Raw genomic sequence first — 25,159 nt, forward strand, 5'->3', positions numbered from 1 at the left:
GAAAAATTACCTTGTAGAGAGTTCAGCTACAAAGAAACTATTCTGTAAAGAGCTCAGCTGCAAACAAATCACCTGTACAGAATTCAGCTACGAACAAATCATCCTGTAGAGAGATCAGCTAGAAGAAGTTACCTTGTAGATAGTTCAGCTACAAACAAATCACCCTGTAGAGAAATCAGCTAGAAGAAATTACCTTGTAGAGAATTCAGCTACAAAGAAACCATCATGTAGAGAGTTCAGCTGGAAAGAAATCACCCTGTAGAAAATTCTGCCAGAAACAAATTGCCCTGTAGAAAGATCAGTTAGAAGAAGTTACCTTTTAGAGAGTTCAGCTACAAAGAAACCACCTGTACAGAATTCAGCTACAAACAAATCACCTGTAGAGAGTTCAGCTACAAACAAACCTCCCTGTAGAGAGATCAGCTAGAAGAAGTTACCTTGTAGATAGTTCAGCTACAAACAAATCACCCTGTAGAAAGATCAGTTAGAAGAAGTTACTTTGTAGAGAGTTCAGCTACAAAGAAACCATTCTGTAAAGAGGTCAGCTGCAAACAAATCACCTGTAAAGAATTCAGCTACAAACAAATCACCCTGTAGAGAGATCAGCTAGAAGAAATTACCTTGTAGATAGTTCAGCTACAAACAAATCACCCTGTAGAAAGATCAGTTAGAAGAAGTTACTTTGTAGAGAGTTCAGCTACAAAGAAACCATTCTGTAAAGAGCTCAGCTGCAAACAAATCACCTATACAGAATTCAGCTACAAACAAATCACCCTGTAGAGAGATCAGCTAGAAGAAATTACCTTGTAGATAGTTCAGCTACAAACAAATCACCCTGTAGAAAGATCAGTTAGAAGAAGTTACTTTGTAGAGAGTTCAGCTACAAAGAAACCATTCTGTAAAGAGCTCAGCTGCAAACAAATCACCTATACAGAATTCAGCTACAAACAAATCACCCTGTAGAGAGATCAGCTAGAAGAAGTTACCTTGTAGATAGTTCAGCTACAAAAAATCTCCCTGTAGAGAGATCAGCTAGAAGAAATTACCTTGTAGAGAGTTCAGCTACAAAGAAACCATCATGTAGAGAGTTCAGCTGCAAAGAAATCACCACTGCCCAAATTGCAAGGCAATAGCTCTTTCCAATCTGAAGTTATCAATTGTCAAAGTTGGCAAATTGGATGTGTGTGGAAGACCCCTTTTCGCAAATCCGATCACATATGTATTATATATATAATTTGTACATTTACTGATAAAATATTTAAAGTATATACATCTACTTCATCTTTTCGTCTTCCTGTAGTAAAGAAAAAAAAACATAGGTTAAAAAAGTCCCAAAGCTGGCCATAGGCCGGCTTTGGGGTATACAAATACAAAAAGAAATGAAATCTAATCCAAAACAGCCAAGCTGTAAAAAAGTGTGCGGCCCTCAGAAAGGCTATGGTGAAAAAAGATGTGAAATCCAAGGTGGCGGCCAAGAAATGGCTGTGATGGTAGGTTAATGGTAAAAATTTTAATAACGACAATTCAGGTGAATTTTTGTGCCGCTTCACAAAATTTACCTGAATTGTCATTATTAAAATTTTTACCATTAACCTACCATCACAGCCATTTCTTGGCCGCCACCTTGGATTTCACATCTTTTTTCACCATAGCCTTTCTGAGGGCCGCACACTTTTTTACAGCTTGGCTCTTTTGGATTAGATTATCATTATCGTGATAATTTTTCTAGTCACGATAATCGAACATTTTCGATTATCGCACAGGCCTAATATACATATATATATATGTGACCGGATTTGACAAAACCAGGCTTCCACACACATCCAATTCTTCGACTTTAATTACTAGTAACTTGACAACGCAGTATGCTATTGCCCTACAATTTTCACACAATGCTTTCATTGCTTTATGTAATAACAAGTCCAAATTTGAAACTGATAGCTCACTTTCATACTGAATTATGGTCCTTTAAAGTCGTAAATTTGGATGTGTGTGGAAGCCTGGTTTTGTCAAATCCGTCCACATATATATATCATACACTACGATAGCAGTGTATAGTAGGGACCACAAAGAAGTAGGCGTGATCCACGAAATAGATCACCTAAAAAAACAGCCTCAATTTTCCCAGATGATGATGAGGCAGTATTGGTTAGGTAGAACTAAGCCCAAACAAGCTTTCAGATCGACCCGAAACGCTTTCAACAAGTTGTTATGGAATTTTATTCAACGGAATTTTCTACTGACTGCCTGACTGTGACTAATGCCTTCAGAAAAGCGTAACTCGACAACGGCTAAGGCTACGGGCTTGATTTTTTCACTGTTCAACGTCCCTTCCGCCCGACAGGTGCCTTTAGGCATACCGCAGTACGTATAATCAAGAGTTCATAATATATATATATATTTAGGAGAGTATCCAACGCCTGTATTGCCCCTTCAAAACACACTGCATAATAATTGTGCAACATATCGGATATTTTAGTATAATTTCAGTAAATTCCAACACATGGCTTCACCATGAAAGACTTGTTGGGGAGTTTGTAAAAGGCGGAATAAGGAATAGCGGAATAACGGAATAACTCGCATCACAACGAACGGGAATTTATATGGCTTATGCAATGTTAGGGTGATTGTACTGTTACAGCTGTGAACTCATCCCTCGTAGATATCCTTGCAATGTTAGGGCGATTGTGTGTACTGTTACAGTTGTGAACTACACTGCTTCGTCGCTCATAGCCGTCCAGGGGCGGATCCAGAGTTTGGAAAGAGGGGGGGCACCTTTCTGAAAAACAGTTGAAGACCAAAAAAACTTGCTGAAAACCAGTTGAAGACCCAAAAAAAAAAAAAAAAAAAAAAAAAAGGTCACGACAATAATAGCTAGTTATCCTTACCAACTATATCACGTCTGTTATGTAAAATAAAATCCTATTTATACCTTCATAGGTAAGCTACACTGCCTCATGAACATTGTGACTGCTTTATTAGAGTAATTGACTGCTCTATTAGAGTATCTCGATCTTGTATGCAATTTCTTGAAGGGGGGGGGCCCATCCTGGATCAGCCATTGCCGTCCTAGCGAAGTGATTACTATATGCTCTTACTACTACTACTGTATGTAGCTAAGTATCATTGCGCTAGCACAGCTAGAATATACAGTAGTTAGCTATTAGTTTCGTTTTAAGTCTTCATCCTTAAAGGAGTCACACCCCTTTTTGCTTGCGACATTGGTACCATACTTCACATACAGTAGTAGCTAGTAAGAGCTATAATCAAATGTAATTTTGCACTTCGTAAGCAGGTACTGTATGTTAAGTATGGTACCAACGTCATGAGCAAAGGGGGCGTGGCAGTCGTTTTGTTTCATCCCTCCACTGGAAGGATGAAGTCTCGAAAATGAAACTAATAGCTAACTACTGTATATTCTAGCTTAGCTACATACAGTAGTAGTAAGAGCGTATAGTAATCACTTCGCTAGGACGGCTATGAGCGACGAAGCAGTGTAGTTCACAACTGTAACAGTACAGAGTACACGCAATCACCCTACATTGTAAGGATATCTACGAGGGATGAGTTCACAGCTGTAACAGTACAATCACCCTAACATTGCATAAGCCATATAAATGCCCGTTCATTGTGATGCGAGTTATTCCGTTATTCCGCTATTCCTTATTCCGCCTTTTACAAACTCCCGACTTGTTGGTAGGCATTGATATACCAAAGCGAAGACCTACAAGCACTTCAAGGCCCTTATAGCTCTTGAAGCAAGTTAACACGTTTGGTGATGACGACTATTGCATAACATTATTATGCAGTGTGTTTTGAAGGGGCAATACAGCATTGGATACTCTTCTAAATATATATATTATGAACTCTTGGTATAATGCATTCTTCGTGCACTTACCAGTGTCCTCCTTTGTGTCCCATTCATCTTTGCTGACAGCAAAAAGTGTCGATATGGTGGTAGCACGTGATGGCTTCCCTTCGTAACGAAAATTGTCCGTATTTTTCATAGTGGCTACTTTGATTGCAGAGGTGTTTTAAAACAGTTTTTGATTCGTATTGCTGTGTAACGAACGGGTTGAACATAGTCAACAACGAAGCGTAATGGATACTTCACTTTTCAGACGATAATTTATGTAACTGGGGCGCACGGCACCAACCCTTTCTTTCGGTATGCGTGGGTTGCAGAGATGCTTTTCGAACAGCTCTTGATTCGTACTGCTGTGTAACGGGTTGAACATAGCTGACAATGAAGCATAATGGATACTTAACTTTTTAGATGATATAGCTGGGGCTCGCGGCGCCATTTCAAATGCAGTATGCGTCACCAATCATAATAATATTATTTACAAAAAAGTTAACAAACAAGTATTTCAAAAAAATTGGAATTTTTAACTAGAGTAGGGACCATAGCATATCAATAAAAAGTACTGAAACAAGCTGGAATAGTGTACAATATTAAATCATAGTAAAACAATAAGAAGTGTTATATCCCTACTGTGCTCAAGTATGATCCCTACTCTAGTTATAAATTCCAATTTTTTTGAAATACTTGTATATATATATATACTACTTTAGTGTGGGCATTCAAAGGCACCTCTCGGTGTTTAACTCGCATATTTCCTGGGCAATATCATGGGAAGTGGTTTGCCAATGACTTTGATACCCAGCCAGTTCAAAGAAACGATGTGCTTTGACTCGTTATATTGAGCGACATAGAACTTTGTATTGTGGGACTCATTTTTGTAGTGGTTGCTAAGCTGAGTACATTTGCTAAGATAACTAGTTGGTTGTTACTAAAGGATAATGAAGGCACAAAATAATTGTTTGGGCGATCGTGGATACGTATTTCTACCCACCGTGTACTGGCCTTTGAACAGACCACGGAACAACAAAGCTACTACTACTACTACGTTAAGCTAGGTTAGTAACACGCAGTCCTAAGTACTTAACTTAATATAATAACTTACTTACTGTCTCAATAGCGAAGTTAGTTGGCTTAGCTTAGTAAAAAATGATAACAATATAAACTCCATCCCACAATCGCAAGTTTTCGACATTGCGTGTTGAAGCATAGTAATGTATTAATGATGTTTTAATGTATGGATAATGTTTTGATGGCTATTAGCCCACACTATTAAAACCATGATTGATGTTCAGATGCTACTGTATAAAACAAACAGGATGAGTTCTCAGTAGTTCTTTCACCTATTAGGTGAGTGTGCCCCAAGTGATATATATCACTTATACCACGGCTGCTTGGTATTTGCTGGTATTATACACCCGCAGCCTTTGGGCTGCGCCCTCGGGCTTTGGGTGTATATGTCTACAAATCCATATCCTGAGCAGCCAAAATATACCATCCATAGACATCAGTCTATACATAAACATTATGGACTATGAATAGTATAAACATAGCAATCATGTGGTAATACATGACACTATAACATTGTACAACACATACCCTACATGGTAGTGTTCACGACAGACAATCCCATGAACAATAGTGTAAACATGGGTAGATCTATTGTATATATATATACCACGATCACGTGAAACTTCAAGGCGCCGCTGGTTGCATATAGGGCATATGCACCCCAACCCACAGGTGAGTATATATATACCTACCTGAGGTGAGTATATATATACCTACCTGAGGTGAGTATATATACACCTACCTGAGGTGAGTATATATATACCTACCTGAGGTGAGTATATATATACTCACCTGGGATGTCACATGACACATTACTGTGTCACGATTACGGGCTGATAGCCCGACGTGGGTGGGCAAATGACGCCCACACTAGCATGACTAACCACCCAGATGACTCAGGCTAATAGCCTTTGTCACGCTAGGCGATCAATCACCCCAGCCAGTATGAGTGCACCAACTGGACTCATTTTATACCCATACCTAGCGACTTCGATGATGGGTGGCAGCAAGTAACGTTGCTCCTACGTTTGTTGATATGAACGGACAAGTCCTGGCGATATACGGAGATGTGTTTACTAAGTCCCACAATCAATTTGATTCTTCATTGTGAGAGCTGAATTGTGAGAGGGACGTTTCCAGCATGTCTAAAAAGCCAAATTATGGCGAATTAAGTGTAAGTATATACTTTAAGTTGGTTTGTGTGCGTATGGCTTGTTAGTAAGTAATGTAGTGCGGATTAATTTAGTATATATCATATGAACCATGGCTCACTTCGGTGTATTGCACTTATATACACCCCTCCTCCTCAGTCATCGGAAGTTTACTGTTGATAAACGCCGAGACGGAGCCGAGGTGTTTATCAACAGTAAACTTCCTCTGACTTCGGAGTCGGGGTGTATATAAGTGCAATACACCTCGTAGCCATGGTTTATATATTACACATATATATATATATATATATATATATGTGACCTGATCTGGGAAAACCTACCTTTTTGGCACATTGGTCAATTTTCTGTTTTATAGCTTAAATGAGGTACTGGGTGCTCATCTATCTTGTGTTAAAATTTTAGCTTAATATCTTTAAGCATTCCTGAAATATTGCCAATTTTCTGTCCTGTACATTACAAACTAACTTTTATGGTATTGTATTGAGTTCTGAGAGTGATTAAGGGTGACAAATGGTGACAAATCACTTTGTTTACCAATAATTCCGTTCTTACCATTTAAAATACTTTAAAAGACATTTCTGATAGTTTAATGAAGTATTCTTGGTACTTCTCCACAATTAAATGGCATGTATCATTGTCTAAGACTAAGTGTTAGCCATTCCAGCAGCTGAACAAATCACCCAATTTGTAAGCTAATTGTTATCCCACGCATGTAAAATTACTAAATGGTCTGATATAATCATCCATATCTCCTAGGAAAAAGAAGCTATGGGTGTGAAACTTAACAGCAAGAAGGATTTATAGTTGCTTTATCCAAATGTGCAAAAAAACTAATTTTTAAAAATTTGTTGAAATTTTCATTTGAGTTTTCCCAAAAAGTTTGCTTGTGCCAAAAAGGTAGGTTTTCCAAGATCCGGTCACATATATAGAACTTTGCATGGGAGGATCAAAGCAAAAAAGTGCTCTATATTCGCCATAAAAGCACAAGTGTTCTATATTGCGCAGTTATAGAACACTTTAATTAATAGACAAAAGTTCTATATCAGGTAGTTATAGAACTGCCAGGTCTATTTTGTAGGCTAATAGCCTACCTTGAGTGAGTAATCATCACTCATTCTGGCCAGTACAACCAATCAACCAAGCCAGTGTAGGCTGATAGCCTGACTGCGCTGGCTGACCAATCAACCCAACCAGTAAGAGCAAAAACACTGGATTTAATTTATAGACACACTTGAAGATTTCGATGATGGTTGCTTGCGATCAGCAGCAGCGAACGTTCTTACTACGTTTTGTTCAAATAAATGGATGAGTCCTAGGAATATCACGGAAATATGCTTATTAAAGTATCACAATCGAAAACTTTTAGTATTGAGAAGACGGACTAGACTCACAAAACGACCAATGAAGGCGCAGCACAGTGCAACTCAGGTGAAACACAGGCGCAATGCCTATTCTACTGATGATAATTCTACTCCGTGAGTTTCTAATTGTGTCATGTGTCTTGTGTGTACCTCAACTTGACAGTTTTCTATATCAGATAAAGCACTGTCTTTCGCTCGTGTTATACGGGAAATATAGCACTCCCAGCAGTACTTTATCTAATACATACATACATATAATTATATATTTTGAGGGGCGCACTCTTTTTTTACAGCTTGGCTGTTTTGGATTAGATTTCACTTCTTTTTGTATTTGTATACCCCAAATCCGGCCTATGGCAGGCTTTGGGGCTTCTTTAATTTATTTTTTTTCTTTACCACAGGAACAAGAAAAGATGAAGCAGATGTAAATACTTAAAATATTTCTGATTTTATCAGTAAATGTACAAATTACATATATAATACATATATATATGTATATTACAGAACTCTCGGTACGTGGTGGTTTCTTTGTAACTGAACACTCTACAAGGTGACTTCTTCTAGCTGATCTTTCTACAGGGCGATTTGTTTGTAGTTGAATTTTCTACAGGATGATTTGTTTGCAGCTGAACTCTCTACATGATGGTTTCTTTGTAGCTGAACTCTCTACAAGGTGACTTCTTCAAGCTGATCTCTCTACAGGGTGGTCTGTTCGTAGAGCTGAACTCTCTACAGGGTAATTTGTTTGCAGCGGAACTCTCTACATGATGGTTTCTTTGTAGCTGAACTCTCTACAAGGTGACTTCTTCTAGTTGACTTCTCTATAGGGTCACCTGATCTCTCTACAGGGTGACTTTTATCTTGCTGAACTCTCTACAGGGTGATTTCTTATGCCTGAACTTTCTATTTATTTGTAGCTGAACTCTCTACAGGGTGATCTGATCTCTCTACAGGGGGTGATTTGTTTGTAACTGATATCTGTACAGGTAGATGTGTTTGTAAGTGAACTCTCTACAAGGTGATTTGTTTGTAGCTGATTTCTCTACAGGGTAATTTGTTTGTAGCTTAACTCTCTACAAGGTGATTTGTTTGTAGCTGAACTCTCTACAGGATGATGTGTTTCTAGCTGATCTCTCTACAGGGTGATTTTTTTTTGTAGCTGAACTCTCTACACAGTGATTTGTTTCTAGCTGATCTCTCTACAGAATAACTTGCAATGTAATAGAATTCTATAATGGAGTAAATAAATTAGCTGAATGCTCTATTAGGGTGACTGTTCTATTAGAGTATCTCGATCTCGCATTAGCTACACAGAGTTGGCTTTCGAATCATAACTCAGTGGTTTGTAATCGGATTCTTCTGTACTACTGCAAGGACTTCCTATGAAGATTATTCCAGCTATACACTGGTTTCCAGCTCACTGCTCTAAGCGGTTTGCCTAGTAGGCATAAAAACTAATCCTTTTTTATTCATAAAAATCGATCACGTAATTGTGACACAGGTTGGGTTTGGTGTCATATCTCCATGGTCTTTATCTCGATTCCTTTCAAACTGCCAAAAGGCACTCCTGCATTGGTTACTCCATCTACATAGCAATTTTCAACTCACTCCATGAAGCGGTTTACCCTGTAGGAATGACAACAAATCGATCTTGTTTTACGCGAATAATCGGTCATAAATCCTGAATCATTCATCGGATTTGTACCAAATGTGATACTATGATTCGCCTTTGGGCTCCCTTTCGGTGTGCCAAATTTAAAGGCGATCGGAGTACACATTTGCATTTTATAGCAATTTTTGCAAGTGTGCAAAAAGACGAAGAATAAAAAACGAAGAAGAAAAATCAAAACTTTGGCAGCTCGTATCTCTGAAATGGCTGGAGCGATTTCCTTGGAATTTAGAATATAGCCCCCCCTAGCTGGCGGGCAACTCTGTACCAAATTTGGTTCCAATGGGATAAGGGATCACCGAGATACAAAGGTGTGAAAATGATGTTTTCTTTCTTCCTGTCAATATACCCACGGTGTGGCGCGCCGGCTTCTTGGGCCCACGACACACTATCGTGTGTCTTGATATATATATATAATAATATGCTCAATATGCATCTGGATTGTTTGGCATGGTGAAGCCATTGTGAAAAATCATATCATGTGTGCCACTAAAATGTTTGGATTATAAGCCAGGTCAGCTGAGTTAAAATGGACCCTGGTCTGTCTATGAAGATGTATGAGACATAGTGATTCTGTTTGAGATGATGCAGCTTATGTAAAAGCCACACCACTTTTCACAGTTTAGCTGGTTTTGTGCAGATTCCTTTATAGCAGTACAGATATCTATTAGCTGATGCCAGGATTTTCCACTTCCTAATGAAATACCATAATTGACCGGTTAATAACTGTGACTACTATAACTCTCAGTAAAGAAAATTTGCTGTACAAATTGTTTCTGTTGTTGCTACATTGCAGGGCTGCAACTCCGAATAAATGGAATATACAAGGCTGAAACTTTGCCAAGCATACATTTGGTTATGTGGATTATAAATACTGAATAATTAAGAATTCAAAACATGCACCATTATGCCGGGTTTTTGCAGATCTGGTCATTTATTGCTAGCTATACAGTGAAATACTTCAACACTCTTTATGGAATAATACTGTTACAGTCTTTTAAGCTTGAAAATTGTGCTTCGATACTATTTACTAAAATAACGATGAACAGAGTTTGTGCTGACAGTGCACTAAATGTTTTACAGTTGTACAAGTCACACCATACTTCTGTATGCAATGAAAATAATACTTCACTTAGGCCACATAAAATTAATTATTAATTTCTTATAAGTTTATATAATAGTTAGACGTCAAGAACCAGGGTTCTACGGGATTTAGAAAACTCGAAGGCCGCGCGAGGGTGATACTAAGGGCCTGAGGGTTTTCTGATCCCGTAGAACCCAGTGGTTCTTTACGTCTAACTTATTTAGACTACAACTCGTTATTGTACCTTGAGTTGACAGCAGCTTGTAAACGAGAAATGTATGGCTAATTACTGGAAACAAGCCCTCTACACCTTCCTACATGGCGGGACCGCAGCGTGGCTGTTGCTACCTGTTTACACGCCCATGCGTTGCCAATGTTACAGGCGCATGCAAGTTTCGAAGTACTGGGCTCGAGCGACTGGACTACAATTCATTGCTGCTGTTGTTGTGCCTTGACAGCTGCTTGTAAACAAGTAATGTAGTGTTGATTAGTACAAACAAGCCCCCTACACCTCCCTCTAATTCGGTACGGCTGTTACTAGCCATTTAAACGCCTGTGCGTTGCCAATGTTACAGGCGTGTAATTATCCATGTTTCGTATCGCCTCAGAACGTGGTCTCTATTGGACATGAGCGTGGCTCTACGAGATTTAGAGACCACGTTTTCAGCCAATCAAATTTCAGTATCAAACTTGTTGTAGTCTAAAGATAGTTATTTTCCTTGAAATGAAATTGCAGTGAAACTAAATATTTATAGCTTAATTGCCACATGGTGATTGCGATAGTTAATGTAGGAAACAAGTATATACATAATATGCTGTGCCACTTCTATAAACAAGGTGTTTATGCAGTTAATATTCAAGTATAGTATGTACAAATATCATTAATAGCACACAGCACGCTATTAGCTTTGTTTTGTTATAATACTACTGCACATGCAAATTACATACCAGTGGTGGATACAGGGGGTTGCAATGGTTTCAGCTGAAACCCCCTCTGAAAAAGTGCACGTGCCCCTAATTTATTTACGATTTGTGTGAGTGATAATATCACCAACAGTTATGCATAGTGTATTACATAGGACCTTTTCTACTGGCCAAACTTCATACTTTTGCCTTTAAAAAAATCACTAAAAAGGCATTATGGCGTTGACACGTGTTAAGCGCCTCTAAAAGTAATTATCATTTTAGTGCTGTTTTGCTTCGAAACTTTCTGCGAAGGTCTGAATCAACTATGAAACAATATTTTGGAGTGATTTTTATGATTCACTATAGATCTATGTAGCTATAGGCCACTGAGCTATAAGACTGAGTTAACAACTCCAGCTGGACTATAGCTAGCTAGCTAGCTACGTGGGAACCGGATCACACTTATTGAAAACTTCAACTCCTCAACCTGAAACCCCCTTTGAAAATTCCTAGATCTGCCACTGTATACCAATTAGTATTAAAAGTTAACACATTTTGTAATTCACCAATCATTCATTGCTATGTACTGTCAACAAAGCACAAGCCACTCTGAACCACACACATATTATGCACAGAAATACTGTATCTTCTCAACTGTTTTATCGTTGTCTATCTAGACAAAGCCTTTAGGCTGCTTATAACTTCATTCACATACAAACTGGATACACTCCCATTCCATACGCTATTCCTGGAAGCTTACAAGACTTGCTACATTGTCATTAACACTCTTTTACAGCAAATAGGCAAACCCCCACTCACCGGTTTTGGTGATGGGTCACAGCCCCTTCTGCTCACATGGGTGTGTGGACAGTCGCACAGACGGATAGTCACACAGTTTTCCCAAAACAATATTGCACAAACCAGCTATGTTCACATGACTGGTTTAAAAAATACCCAATGTCTATAGTAGTTTTATTACAAAATAAACACCTGCCTTGGGTAATAGGTGTTTGTGTTATAAACTGAAGCCTTATATGATCACAAAATATTGGTTTTCAAATTGGATGAGATAATGGTTTAACACATATTTATCACCATCCACCCTAGTATGAATAAGGCCATTTGTAAACCACAAGTTACAATTTTTCACTCCACTGCCATAATATTCAGAACATACAGGGCTTCTGTGCTATTAACTGTCATGTTACCTAACATTCGAATGACTACACAGAGAACTTTGCAAAGATAAAATATCACTACAAAACTCTCACGGAAAAAGTCTTTTAGCATGTGAATATGGTGTATTATCCTATATCCCAGCCAAACTGTGGGCATGCAGTAGTCTAACATGTGATTACAAGACAATTATACATACCATGCAGCACTCCCACATACCCACTTAGTCAGAGTCATAGACAAAGCAAAGTAACAATGGCAATGACACAAAACACTGTACTTTCTTAGAGATGAGGGCACAGTAAAGTTACAATCCACTCCACACTGACGGGTATAAGATCGTAGACTGGTCTGATAACTGTAACGTCTTTTGTCCATTTAACTGCTTCATTAAACAGATATTAGATAGTCATGCTAAGTATGACAACTGGTCAACAGTGGGTAACTGGTATATAAACTTGTGGTATTTTATACACTTCAGTAAGTTGTTGCATAATAATGTATGGAGGGAACTTTGGTGCTGGTGAAGTTGGTGAATGACAGTGAATATGCTGATTTTCTCTTTTTACTAGGATGTACGTAGACAAGTTGATTTTACACTATATCTTTAAACGTGTAAACCTGATGCTGATGGAACCATGCAAGCAGTCCTTTGTGCCACCACTAAAGAGCCACTGGGCAATCAAGCTGTGTCCTACAATGTAATCGAGCTATACTTAGCTTGGTAGCACTGCTAGTACATCTGTATCACCAAACTTTGTAGTCCAGACAAAACATGAGTGTTGCCATATTTATTATTCCTGCAATATAACTTAATAGTAGACACCGCACATGACACGCCTGGTAAACCATTTAGTAATTACTTAAGCAGGGGTATGTACAAAATAATTTGCCAAAATTTATGTACTTGATTGCCGAATTTTCCCTTTCCCTCCATACAGTATGACCAAGAATTATATACCTTTCAGTAATATTACACTTAAAAGTCAAAAGGGTAATCAATGGCATAACATTAAATGTCACAAAATCAAGAACTCGAAAACTGTTGTCAGACACATACCAGATGTATGGTACAAAGTAAGACCTGCTCAATGTTTGCTCATGAAGCAGTATTATTATGTGTACAATTGCTAATACTACCAGTTTTTTTATTGCTATTTTAAAAGGGAGGCAGTTTCAGCCGAAGCTGTTCTTCAGCTACGCCCAGTTAAAAAAATCTTTACAGTTGCATACCATTGCACTTTACTGTTTATTAACAGTATGTCGTAACCATTCTGCTAGTGACAAAGAACAGCACACATGAAGTATATAGAATATTACAGAACATGATAAGCACAAGTAATCAAACAACATGAAACAAGAAACCATGCATATAAATTATTTACAAGGTAGCATCCATGTGCTTGCTTGATGATGACAATTGTTGATTAGGTATTATTTATTAACATCCTACATCAGTTGGCCTGCATACACTACCATTTTATGGCATGCATTAGAGCTATACATAGTTTGGGGATAAAAGGGTCAGCCCAGGACACTGCTAAATGTTAGGTGCTAAATGCACCTGCATTTGCCCTAGTGAGGAATTTAGCCACTCACTCCCTTGCTTGCTCACTCGCTTACCCACTCACTGCAGGCTATCAGCCTGGAGGGAGCATTGCATTGATTGCAAATCAATGATTGAAAGTGAGATTTGTGATGCTTGAGGTCTTTTCTGCTAGCTGAACTCACTTGTTTGCAGCTGAACTCTCTACTGGGTGACCTGTTTTAGGTGAACTCTACAGGTGACTTCTCTCTGGCTGATCTATAGTTCTCCTTACCATAAACTTCCGAAATTTTGTCACGATTCTTAAAAATCATAACTCAGCAATGGAAAATGATATTACCATTCAATTTGAAACTATGACACAAAATTAGATATTTATTTTGAGAACCTATTTGCAAAGTGTTTGCAAGGAGACATTGATATTTGAGCTTGAAAATCTCTGATTTTCATGAAAAATGTAACAGTTCAAATGAAAATTGTAACATTCTACATTTACAAGATTTAATGTGCTCACCTATGGTAAAGTAAAGAAAATACAGAGCATTTTTTTGATTGCTACTTTTAAATGATTTATGTGAACAGTTATGTGACAAACCCAAAAAGCGTATGTACTACCATATACTTATAGGGACTAAAATTCTTTTGTGTGGAGCAGAATCCATACTGCAATGTAGAAAACATTACAGAGCAATTTTAGCATAGCGTATTTGCTTGTACATATATTACTCAACCTCTGCAGGCATGCAGAAATTCTTGCTTCAAAATTTTATGAAATTAATTTAAAATATGTGATAATCTAAGCTAATTGGCTTGATTTTTGTTTAATAATTCATATAAAGCAACATAAAAGTTTATGAGGTGGTTAGGATTTGCTATTGTAAAGTTGAAAAAAAATTTTTTTTAAATATTTCGGAAGTTTATGATAAGGAGAACTGTACCAACTACAACTGAGGCTTCCTTGTCTGTAAATAAGTCCTTGTTTATTAACCTTATTTACTGTGGTAAATTGTGTTTTAATTAATTAATTAATTAACAATTTATAAATAGTCATTTTATAAGGCAAATTAACTCATACCACTAAAAATACATTTAAAAAAAGAAAAGTTAGTGTAAGGATTGTCATTTGAGTAGGGATCATAGAAACAAGGGAGGTCATCTCACTTGTAGCTACACCAGTGGACATTTAATTCCTCCTTCAGTCATATACCAATGACCAAAGTACATCCTCTGGGGATTAAATGTCCACTAGTATAGTAGCAAGTGTAGATGACCTCTCTTATTTCTATGATAAGCATGAAATTTCTAATTTTCCTTAAACTTGCTTATTCACTTTTGTGTAACAACAGACTGGTGAACCACAGTGAATACTGTATCACAGCAAAAAACGGTGCCAGATACACCATAAAATAATTATGCAACTACGTATGCAACTGAATGTGTGTACTGACTATCGATTTAAGTGACCATTCTTAGCTTTATTCCATCTGTTATACAGCACTACTAGTGAAGAACAGTATGAGAAGGACATCTGCAACCAATCCAGTCACCATACAGAATTATAGTCAACTGTCATGGTAGCCAGCACTGAAGACATGACGTGTTAGTATTGGAGGACGACAAAGGTAAGTCCGTGACGCATGCAGCTGCTGTTGTTGGTGAAAAGGCATACCTCAGGCTAAAGAAGTCAAACAGTGAAGAAATCAAGTCTATATCATTAGCCATACAGTAGTTCAGTTATGCTAGGCTGTAGGCATCAGTCAGTCAGGCACTCAGTCAGCTAATCACCTACATTTTTGTAACAAAAACTTCATAGAAACTTATTGGAAGGGTTTGGGGGTCACTCTGAAGGCATATTTTGAGGCTTGAGTATGCCTAGCCAATACAGTTAAGGCGTGAACCAAAAGTTAGGCTGGTTTTGGATAATATTTTGTATAGGAAAGCCATGATCTCTACTATGACACTCAAAAATATTTTCTGCTGTATCTATACATGTTTACTGTCACTACCATTAGCACTATACTGCTTTATTATTTCTGTATTCTTCAATTATTTCAGTTTTATTATAGCATAATAGCTAGCTACACAAATTCAGTAAGAGTGGTCCTTATAGCTAATGTTTCAACAGAACATAAAGCACAAGTTATAAACATGATCTAATAAAATAATATTGTGCGTGTGTCCTGTCAAAGGGTGGTTTTCAAAGCTGCTGGCTCAGTGTTACTAAATGAATAATGAAAATAGACCATCTTCCCACATCCTGCAATTATGGAAAATGAGAAAATAATATTATATAGTTACTTGTAATTTATATCATCGTAAACAAGAATCTGTGGTTACTATCATACAAGGAGAATGTGTTTGATTATCAATTCACATCCACTGCTTTACCAACAACTGTATAGTCTACTTGTACATCCAGCAGGGTGACAACTGAAATTGACCAGTAACCGGCTAGTAATTAGCCGACATTAAAGTTTGGCGGTAGACCTGCAGCTAACTATAGTTACAGTACAGCCCTACAAAAACGAAGACATGATGAACGAACTCCAGTCAGTATTGTTAGATCTCATTTCTTTAGATATCAATCGCGACACAGCGGACACACACTATTCGGTCAGTCCTAAGCTGCTTAGCTACTTGCTTCGGTAGCTACTAGCTGTACAGGACACGCGATAACTAGCTAGCTACAGTAATGCAATATAGCTACCAAACATTGTATGATTTGATCTCGGATTTGATTTATATATCCCTTGGTAATCGGCAAAAGCCGTTCTTCGATTCTTACAGCAACTAAATACACATTCAGTGTAGACTAACACTGACACAACGTACCGTCATTTCTCGGAGTAGTTTACAGATTCACAGATGCAAATGGCTAGTCAACTCAGTCTCAAAAACCCAAGAGGCTCACTCGTTGAAGTAACCACAACCGGTTTTTTGTTTACAGTTAGATATCCAACAAAGACCTTATATGGTATTTTCCGCGAGTCACCCAAAATAATGTCTATCTGTGTGGTGCACGTGTGACTCTCCCTCGGACTCTCCCACGTGCTCCGACGCTAATTAATAACACTGGTGATCTGATTATTATTATTATTGTTATATTTGATTAATGTACAACCTCTATAAGAGGAAGTGCCAAAGAAAACCGTAAGATCCTTGTTTGAGCAGGCAGCTTGTATTGCTGTGTCCTGTTCTTACAGAATTTTTAAGTCTAGAGCCTCCCCAGACTGGGATCTTTTAGGCCACCTTAGGTAAACTTTAAGTATTACATATAGATATACATAGATTTTTTTTTTTTTTGTGGATTGTAATTTAATTAGTTAATGTAAGTCTTGCCAGGGCTCCTGTACTGATCCATCAGCACATGGTACCCCTGTGTCTAGGCCCCTATATGCTTGTAATGTATATTTTGTCTTAATCATTTTTTTTTTGTCTTAATCAAATAATCATTAAGACGTTTATTCTCTCATATTTTGATAAGAAAATAATATGGTCAGTTATAAAAATAACTGTTACAGCTCTTTTTAAAATGTTCTAAGTTACTAGAAGTAACAACCTCCACCGGCAGATTGTTCCATAATGTGACAGTTGAAGGAAAAAAGGAATCGTGGTAAGCATTAATTCTGGTTGGCAATGTAACTAGTTTGAAGGGGTGCCCTCGAGTATAGTATGTGGGCAATCTACAGGGGCGGATCCAGGAGCCAGCAAGGGGAGGGGCACAAACAGGCTAAGTTGTAGGTGGCTGGGGAGATCCAGATTCTCTTGCTAGTTGCTGCATTTTTGAAGCAGCAAATAATCACCTCTTAGCAGTGTCTCACTGATGATTTTTGTCACTTTGGCCTTTGAAGATGGCTGTGAAGTCTTAAAAGCTGTTAGAAGGTTCCAAACGTCTTCAACAACAGCAACACTATAATTAATTTTAGAGGCGCTTAGTATGCACGAAGGTGCAGGGTAACAATTTAACAGTTAGTTTGACATTGCTTTACTTCAGTTTCAGGTGAAATTGTAATAAGTGCTAGTAAAATGTGCATATTTTCATAATTTATATATATAGCTAAACTGATCTTGGCCTGACATAAAGTTTATTATTTTAATCACAAGTCGGTATGGCTGGCTCTTCCACGAGGGGGGGGGGGGGGCATTTGCCCCAAATGCCCCATCCTGGATCCGCCATTGATCTACCACTTCGCTATTATTTGCATTACCAATGGGAATTTTCCAACTCTAACATAACACTCTCCAAGTAATCTGCTATAGCCAAAAATGCCTGCTCATGCATGCTCCAAAGTATCGTTCACTGGTATTCTGGCACGAACAAATAGCTACTAGCTACTGTCAATAGTGAGGTGAAGTTCTTCACTTGTCCTCCATGACGTGCATGGGACTAGCTAACTATAATACTATGGTCAACTTGAGTATGGCCAAATGTACCCCAGACTTGACAACTTTGTCAGGTTCTCTACTGTATATATGAACAAGGCAGCACCTTGAAACTTTTTCAGCATACAGTTGTTGTATACAACAATAACATAGCAAACTGAAATTTCAACCATGCCCAGGTGCACTAAATACGTACATATGAATTGTCAAACTTGGATAGCTATCTGCAGCTGGAAGGCTATAAGGGACTAGTTTTGTCAGACAGGGCCATGATTATACAATAATCCCTTTATTACGATTCACAAAGTGGCAAATATTAACAAAACCAGTTGTATCTAAGTGCACAATATAAAACTAAACCATATAATCATTGATCATGATTGTTATGCTCACTTATAATTGATTTTCATACGTAGTTACATACTGTGTATATATATCTAATCCAAAACAGCCCAGCTGTAAAAAAAGAGTGCGGCCCTGAGAAAGGCTATGGTGAAAAAAGATGTGAAATCCAAGGTGGCGGCCAAGAAATGGCTGTGATGGTAGGTTAATGGTAAAAATTTTAATAATGACAATTCAGGTGAATTTTGTGCCAAGACCAAGCGGCACCAAATTCACCTGAATTGTTGTTATTAAAATTTTTACCATTAACCTACCATCACAGCCATTTCTTGGCCGCCACCTTGGATTTCACATCTTTTTTCACCATAGCCTTTCTCAGGGCTGCACTCTTTTTTACAGCTTGGCTGTTTTGGATTAGATTTCACTTCTTTTTGTATTTGTATACCCCAAAGCCGGCCTATGGCTGGCTTTAGGGCTTTTTAACCTGTCATTTTTTCTTTACTACAGGAAGAAGAAAAGATGAAGCAGGATGATTCCTTTGTAGCTGACCTCTCTGCAAGGTGATCCTTCTAGCTGATCTCTCTACCGGTTGACTTGTTTGTAGCTGAACTCTCTACAGGGTGATTTGTTTGTAGCTGAACTCTCTACAAGGTAACTTCTTCTAGCTGATCTTTCTACAGGGTGATTTGTTTGTAGCTGAATTCTCTACAGGGCAATTTGTTTGCAGCTGAACTCTCTACATGGTAGTTTCTTTGTAGCTGAACTCTCTACAATGTGACTTCTTCTAGCTGAACTCTCTACAGGGTGACTTGTTTCTAGCTGATCTCTCTACAGTGTAACTTGTTTCTAGCTGAACTCTCTCTACAGGGTGATTTGTTTGTAGCTGAATTCTCTACAAGGTAACTTCTTCTAGCTGATCTTTCTACAGGGTGATTTGTTTGTCTCTACAGGGCAATTTGTTTGCAGCTGAACATGGTAGTTTCTTTGTAGCTGAACTCTCTACAGGGTGATTTGTTTGTAGCTGAACTCTCTACAAGGTAATTTCTTCTAGCTGATCTTTCTACAGGGTGATTTGTTTGTCTCTACAGGGCAATTTGTTTGCAGCTGAACTCTCTACATGGTAGTTTCTTTGTAGCTGAACTCTCTACAATGTAACTCCTTCTAGCTGAACTCTCTACAGGGTAACTCGTTTGTAGCTGAACTCTCTACAGGGTGATTTGTTTGTAGCTGAACTCTCTACAAGGTAACTTCTTCTAGCTGATCTTTCTACAGGGTGATTTGTTTGTAGCTGAATTCTCTACAGGGCAATTTGTTTAATGCGCTTCCATTAATTGACGTTAATCTGTCTATTGACACTATCAGGAACAGAGTCAAGTCCCACTTCTGGAATCATTTCATTCATAACTTTGACCCCCTCAACCCCCATACACTGCACTACCACTGTCCCTGTAGTCGGTGTGTTACTGATCATTTCTCGATTAACTACACACTGTTTTAGACAATTTATCATGTGTTCTTTTATTATTATTTTATAATTACTACTTTTGGCTGTAGGAACAAGCCTACAGACCTTTAGTACACCATGTGTATTGTCAATTCTTGTATCTGTGTGTGTACCTAAGCTCATGCTTGTATGTGTGTACTATAAAACATTAATAAAAAAATAAAAAAGATATTCTGTACGGAATTCAGCTACAAACAGTTAATCTGATAGACAATTCAGCTACATGCAAGTCACCCTGTAGAGAGTTCATCTAGAAACAATTCACCCTGTATCAGCTAGAAGAAGTCACATTATAGAGAGTTCAGCTACAAAGAAACTATCATGTAGAGAGTTCAGCTGCAAACAAATCACCCTGTAGAGAACTCAGCTACAAACAAACATGCCCTGTAAAAAGATCAGCTAGAAGAAGTTACCTTGTAGAGAGTTCAGCTACAAAGAAACTACCATGTAGAGAATTAAGCTGCAAACAAATCACCCAGTAGAAAGTTCAGCTATGAACAGATCACCCTGTTGAGAGTTCAGTTAGAAACAAGTCATCCTGTAGAGAGATCAGCTAGAAGTATCACCTTGTAGAAAGTTCAGCTACAAACAAATCACCTGTAGAGAGTTCAGATACAAGCAAATCACCCTGTAAAGAGATCAGCTAGAAGAAGTCACCTTGTAGAGAGTTCAGCTATAAAGAAACCACCATGTAGAGTGTTCAGCTGCAAACAAATCCCCTGTAGAGAGATCAGCTAGAAACAAGTCACCCTGTAGAGAGTTCAGCTAGAAGAAGTCACATTGTAGAGAGTTCAGCTACAAAGAAACTACCATGTAGAGAGTTCAGCTGCAAACAAATCACCCTGTAGAGAACTCAGCTACAAACAAATCGCCCGGTAGAAAAATCAGCTAGAAGAAGTTACCTTGTAAGGAATTCAGCTACAAACAGATCACCCTGTAGAGAGTTCAGCTACAAACAAATCACCTTGTAGAGAGTTCAGTTACAAAGAAGCCACCATGTAGAGAGTTCAGCTGCAAAAAATCAATCACTCTGTAGAGAGTTCAGCTAGAAGAAGTCACCTTGTAGAGAGTTCAGCTGCAAATAAATCACCCTGTAGAGAATTCAGCTACAAACAAATCACCCTGTAGAAAGATCAGCTAGAAGAAGTTACCTTGTAGAGAGTTCAGCTACAAAGAAACCACCATGTAGAGAGTTCAGCTGCAAGCAAATCACCTGCAGAGAGTTCAGCTAGAAACAAGTCACCCTGTAGAGAGATCAGCTAGAAACAAGTCACCCTGTAGAGAGTTCGGCTAGAAGAAGTCACATTGTAGAGAGTTCAGCTACAAAGAAACTACCATGTAGAGAGTTCAGCTGCAAACAAATACCCTGTAGAGAACTCAGCTACAAACAAATTGCCCTGTAGATAGATAGCTAGAAGAAGTTACCTTGTAGAGAGTTCAGCTACAAACAAATCACCCTGTAGAGAGTTCAGCTACAAAGAAATCACCATGTAGAGAATTCAGCTGCAAACAAATCATCCTGCAGAGAGTTCAGCTATGAAAAGATCACCCTGTACAGAGTTCAGCTAGAAGGAAGTCACCTTTTAGAGAGTTCAGCTACAAAGCTACCACCATGTAGAGAGTTTAGCTGCAAAAAAATCAATCACTCTGTAGAGAGTTCAGCTAGAAGAAGCCACCTTGTAGAGAGTTCAGCTGCAAATAAATCACCCTGTAGAGAATTCAGCTACAAACAAATCACCCTGTAGAAAGATCAGCTAGAAGAAGTTACCTTGTAGAGAGTTCAGCTACAAATAAATCACCCTGTAGAGAATTCAGCTACAAACAAATCACCCTGTAGAAAGATCAGCTAGAAGACGTTACCTTGTAGAGAGTTCAGCTACAAAGAAACCACCATGTAGAGAGTTCAGCTGCAAACAAATCACCCTGTAGAGAACTCAGCTACAAACAAATATGCCCTGTAAAAAGATCAGCTAGAAGAAGTTACCTTGCAGAGAGTTCAGCTACAACGAAACCGCCATGTAGAGAGTTCAGCTACAAACAAATAACCTGTAGAGAGTTCAGCTAGAAACAAGTCACCCTGTAGAGAGATCAGCTAGAAACAAGTCACCTTGTAGAGAGTTCAGCTAGAAGAAGTCACATTGTAGAGAGTTCAGCTACAAAGAAACTACCATGTAGAGAGTTCAGCTGCAAACAAATCACCCTGTAGAAAGTTCAGCTATGAACAGATCACCCTGTAGAGAGATCAGTTAGAAACAAGTCACCCTGTAGAGAGTTCAGCTAGAAGAAATTACCTTGTAGAGAGTTCAGCTACAAAGAAACCACCATGTAGACAGTTCAGCTGCAAACAAATCACCCAGTAGAAAGTTCAGCTATGAACAGATCACCCTGTTGAGAGTTCAGTTAGAAACAAGTCATCCTGTAGAGAGATCACCTAGGAGTATCACCTTGTAGAGAGTTCAGCTACAAACAAATAACCTGTAGAGAGTTCAGCTAGAAACAAGTCACCCTGTAGAGAGATTAGCTAGCTAGAAACAAGTCACCTTGTAGAGAGTTCAGCTAGAAGAAGCCACATTGTAGAGAGTTCAGCTGCAAAGAAACTACCATGTAGAGAGTTCAGCTGCAAACAAATCACCCTGTAGAGAGATCAGCTAGAAACAAGTCACCCTGTAGAGAGTTCAGCTAGAAGAAATTACCTTGTAGAGAGTTCAGCTACAAAGAAACCACCATGTTGAGAGTTCAGCTGCAAACAAATCACCCAGTAGATAGTTCAGCTATGAACAGATCACCCTGTTGAGAGTTCAGTTAGAAACAAGTCATCCTGTAGAGAGATCACGTAGAAGTATTACCTTGTAGAGAGTTCAGCTACAAACAAATCACCTGTAGAGAGTTCAGCTACAAACAAATCACCCTGTAGAGAGATCAGCTAGAAGAAGTCACCTTGTAGAGAGTTCAGCTATAAAGAAACCACCATGTAGAGAACTCAGCTATAAACAAATCGCCCTGTAGAAAGATCACCTAGAAGAAGTTACCTTGTAGGGATTTCAGCTACAAACAAATCACCCTGTAGAGAGTTCAGCTACAAAGAAATCATCATGTAGAGAGTTCAGCTGCAAACAAATCATCCTGTAGAGAGTTCAGCTATGAAAAGATCACCCTGTAGAGAGTTCAGCTAGAAGAAGTCACCTTTCAGAGAGTTCAGCTATAAAGCAACCACCATGTAGATAGTTCAGCCGCAAACACATCACCGTGTAGAGAATTCAGCTACAAACAAATCGCCCTGTAGAGAGACCAGCTAGAAACAAGTCACCCTGTAGACAGATCAGCTAGAAGAAGTTACCTTGTAGAGAGTTCAGCTGCAAACAAATCACCCTGTGGAGAATTCAACTACAAACAGATAACCCTGTAGAGAGTTCAGCTAGAGTCAAGTCACCCGTTAGAGAGAATCCTGTAAAGAGTTCATCTACGTACAAGCAGATCACCCTGTAGAGTGTTCAGCTACATTTCAAGTCACCCAGTTGAGAGATCAGCTGCAAATTATCCTGTGGAGATTAATTGACATGTAATAAATATATGCTCTCTTTTATATTATGAACTCTTGATATATGCATTATATATATAATTTGTACATTTACTGATAAAATCAGAATGAGTTAAAGTATTTATAAAATCTGCTTCATCTTTTTCTTTTTCCTGTGGTAAAGAATAATATATAGGTTAAAAAGCCCCAAAGCTGGCCATAGGCCGGCTTTGGGGTATACAAATACAAAAAGAAGTGAAATCTAATCAAAAACAGCCAAGCTGTAAAAAAAGGTGTGCGGCCCTTGAAAAGGCTATGGTGAAAAAAGATGTGAAATCCAAGGTGGCGGCCAAGAAATGGCTGTGATGGTAGGTTAATGGTAAAAAATTTTAATAACGACAATTTAGGTGAATTTTGTGCCAATTGACCAAGCGGCACCAAATTCACATGAATTGTCGTTATTAAAATTTTTACCATTAACCTACCATCACAGCCATTTCTTGGCCGCCACCTTGGATTTCACATCTTTTTTCACCATAGCCTTTTCAAGGGCCGCATTCCTTTTTTTACAGCTTGGCTGTTTTTGATTAGATCAAGACACACAATAGTGTGTCGTGCGGCCCAAGAAGCCGGCGCGCCACACCGTGAGTATATTAACAGGAAGAAAGAAAACGCAATTTTCACACCTATGTTAGGATCCGCAACGTGAAATTTCGACCTCCGAGAATCAACTACCAAACCACTCACAAATGCTAGGTTAGGTACCACTTAGAAAATGCCAGATTGGTGTTATTTTTCATTAACGTCTTGTCGTGCAAATCGGCGAATATGCTTACAAATTACGAGATTTTTTGCTATATCTTCAAGTAAATGTCTTTTAAAGCTACAATACACACTCTCAACCTTTCTTACTAACTGTACTTTAAACTAAAATCATCAGTGGCTGCATTGTCTGGAGCGATTTCCAGCCGAAGCATCGCGAAAATGAAATTTCGGACTCGAAAAAAGTTTCGATGCCACTGAAGCACACAGTAGCGATGCTAAAGTAACCCTCCCAGGTCAAACTGGTCTGGCATGGATCCAACTACTACCACACCAAATATCATGGAATTCCAAAATTGTTTGCCATCTGGCTGAGCTCGACGACTGTCAAAAATTCGTCAAAAATGCCGATTTTATTCACTGACGGGAACCTTTGCTAGCCAGATGTGCTAGTTTACTTCTCAAAAGCTTGCTAGACCCATAGCCAGTAGCTTTCATTCATAGGGTTGGTCTGGCAGCTCTTCTAGCGACCTCAAAAACCGCCAAATGCCGATATCCACGAATTTTGCCGATATCTACCAATTTACAATGCGTTAAAGAAATCTTGCACATCAAACGTGATGCTTTGCCTCTCTAAAGTCATGCTGCATCCTTGTTTAGTTATATTCGTCCATAGGGTGGCACTGGCGGTTCTCTTATCGAGGCCAAAATCCATCAAAATGCCCATCTCACCATTTGTCATCAGTTTTAGGAAGTTTTACAAGTCAAACATGCTGGTTTGTCTCTCTAAATCTTTACTGGACA

The 25,159-nt window shown here is 38.5% G+C and overlaps 1 protein-coding gene across 1 annotated transcript in view; it reads right to left on the bottom strand.

Moving 5' to 3' along the window:
* LOC136257357 (putative defense protein 3) overlaps positions 1 to 25,159 on the bottom strand; it is a 112,164-nt gene that overhangs the window by 36,098 nt on the left and 50,907 nt on the right. The window contains exon 1 of the mRNA XM_066050529.1: positions 16,680 to 16,826. Within this exon, the coding sequence (XP_065906601.1) occupies positions 16,680 to 16,685 (6 nt within the window). The 5' untranslated portion in view covers positions 16,686 to 16,826. Of the gene's footprint in view, positions 1 to 16,679 lie in introns of the transcript that reaches the window.

The sequence above is a fragment of the Dysidea avara genome, chromosome 6, assembly GCF_963678975.1.
Source record: "Dysidea avara chromosome 6, odDysAvar1.4, whole genome shotgun sequence".
NCBI classification, from domain to species: Eukaryota; Metazoa; Porifera; class Demospongiae; order Dictyoceratida; family Dysideidae; genus Dysidea; species Dysidea avara.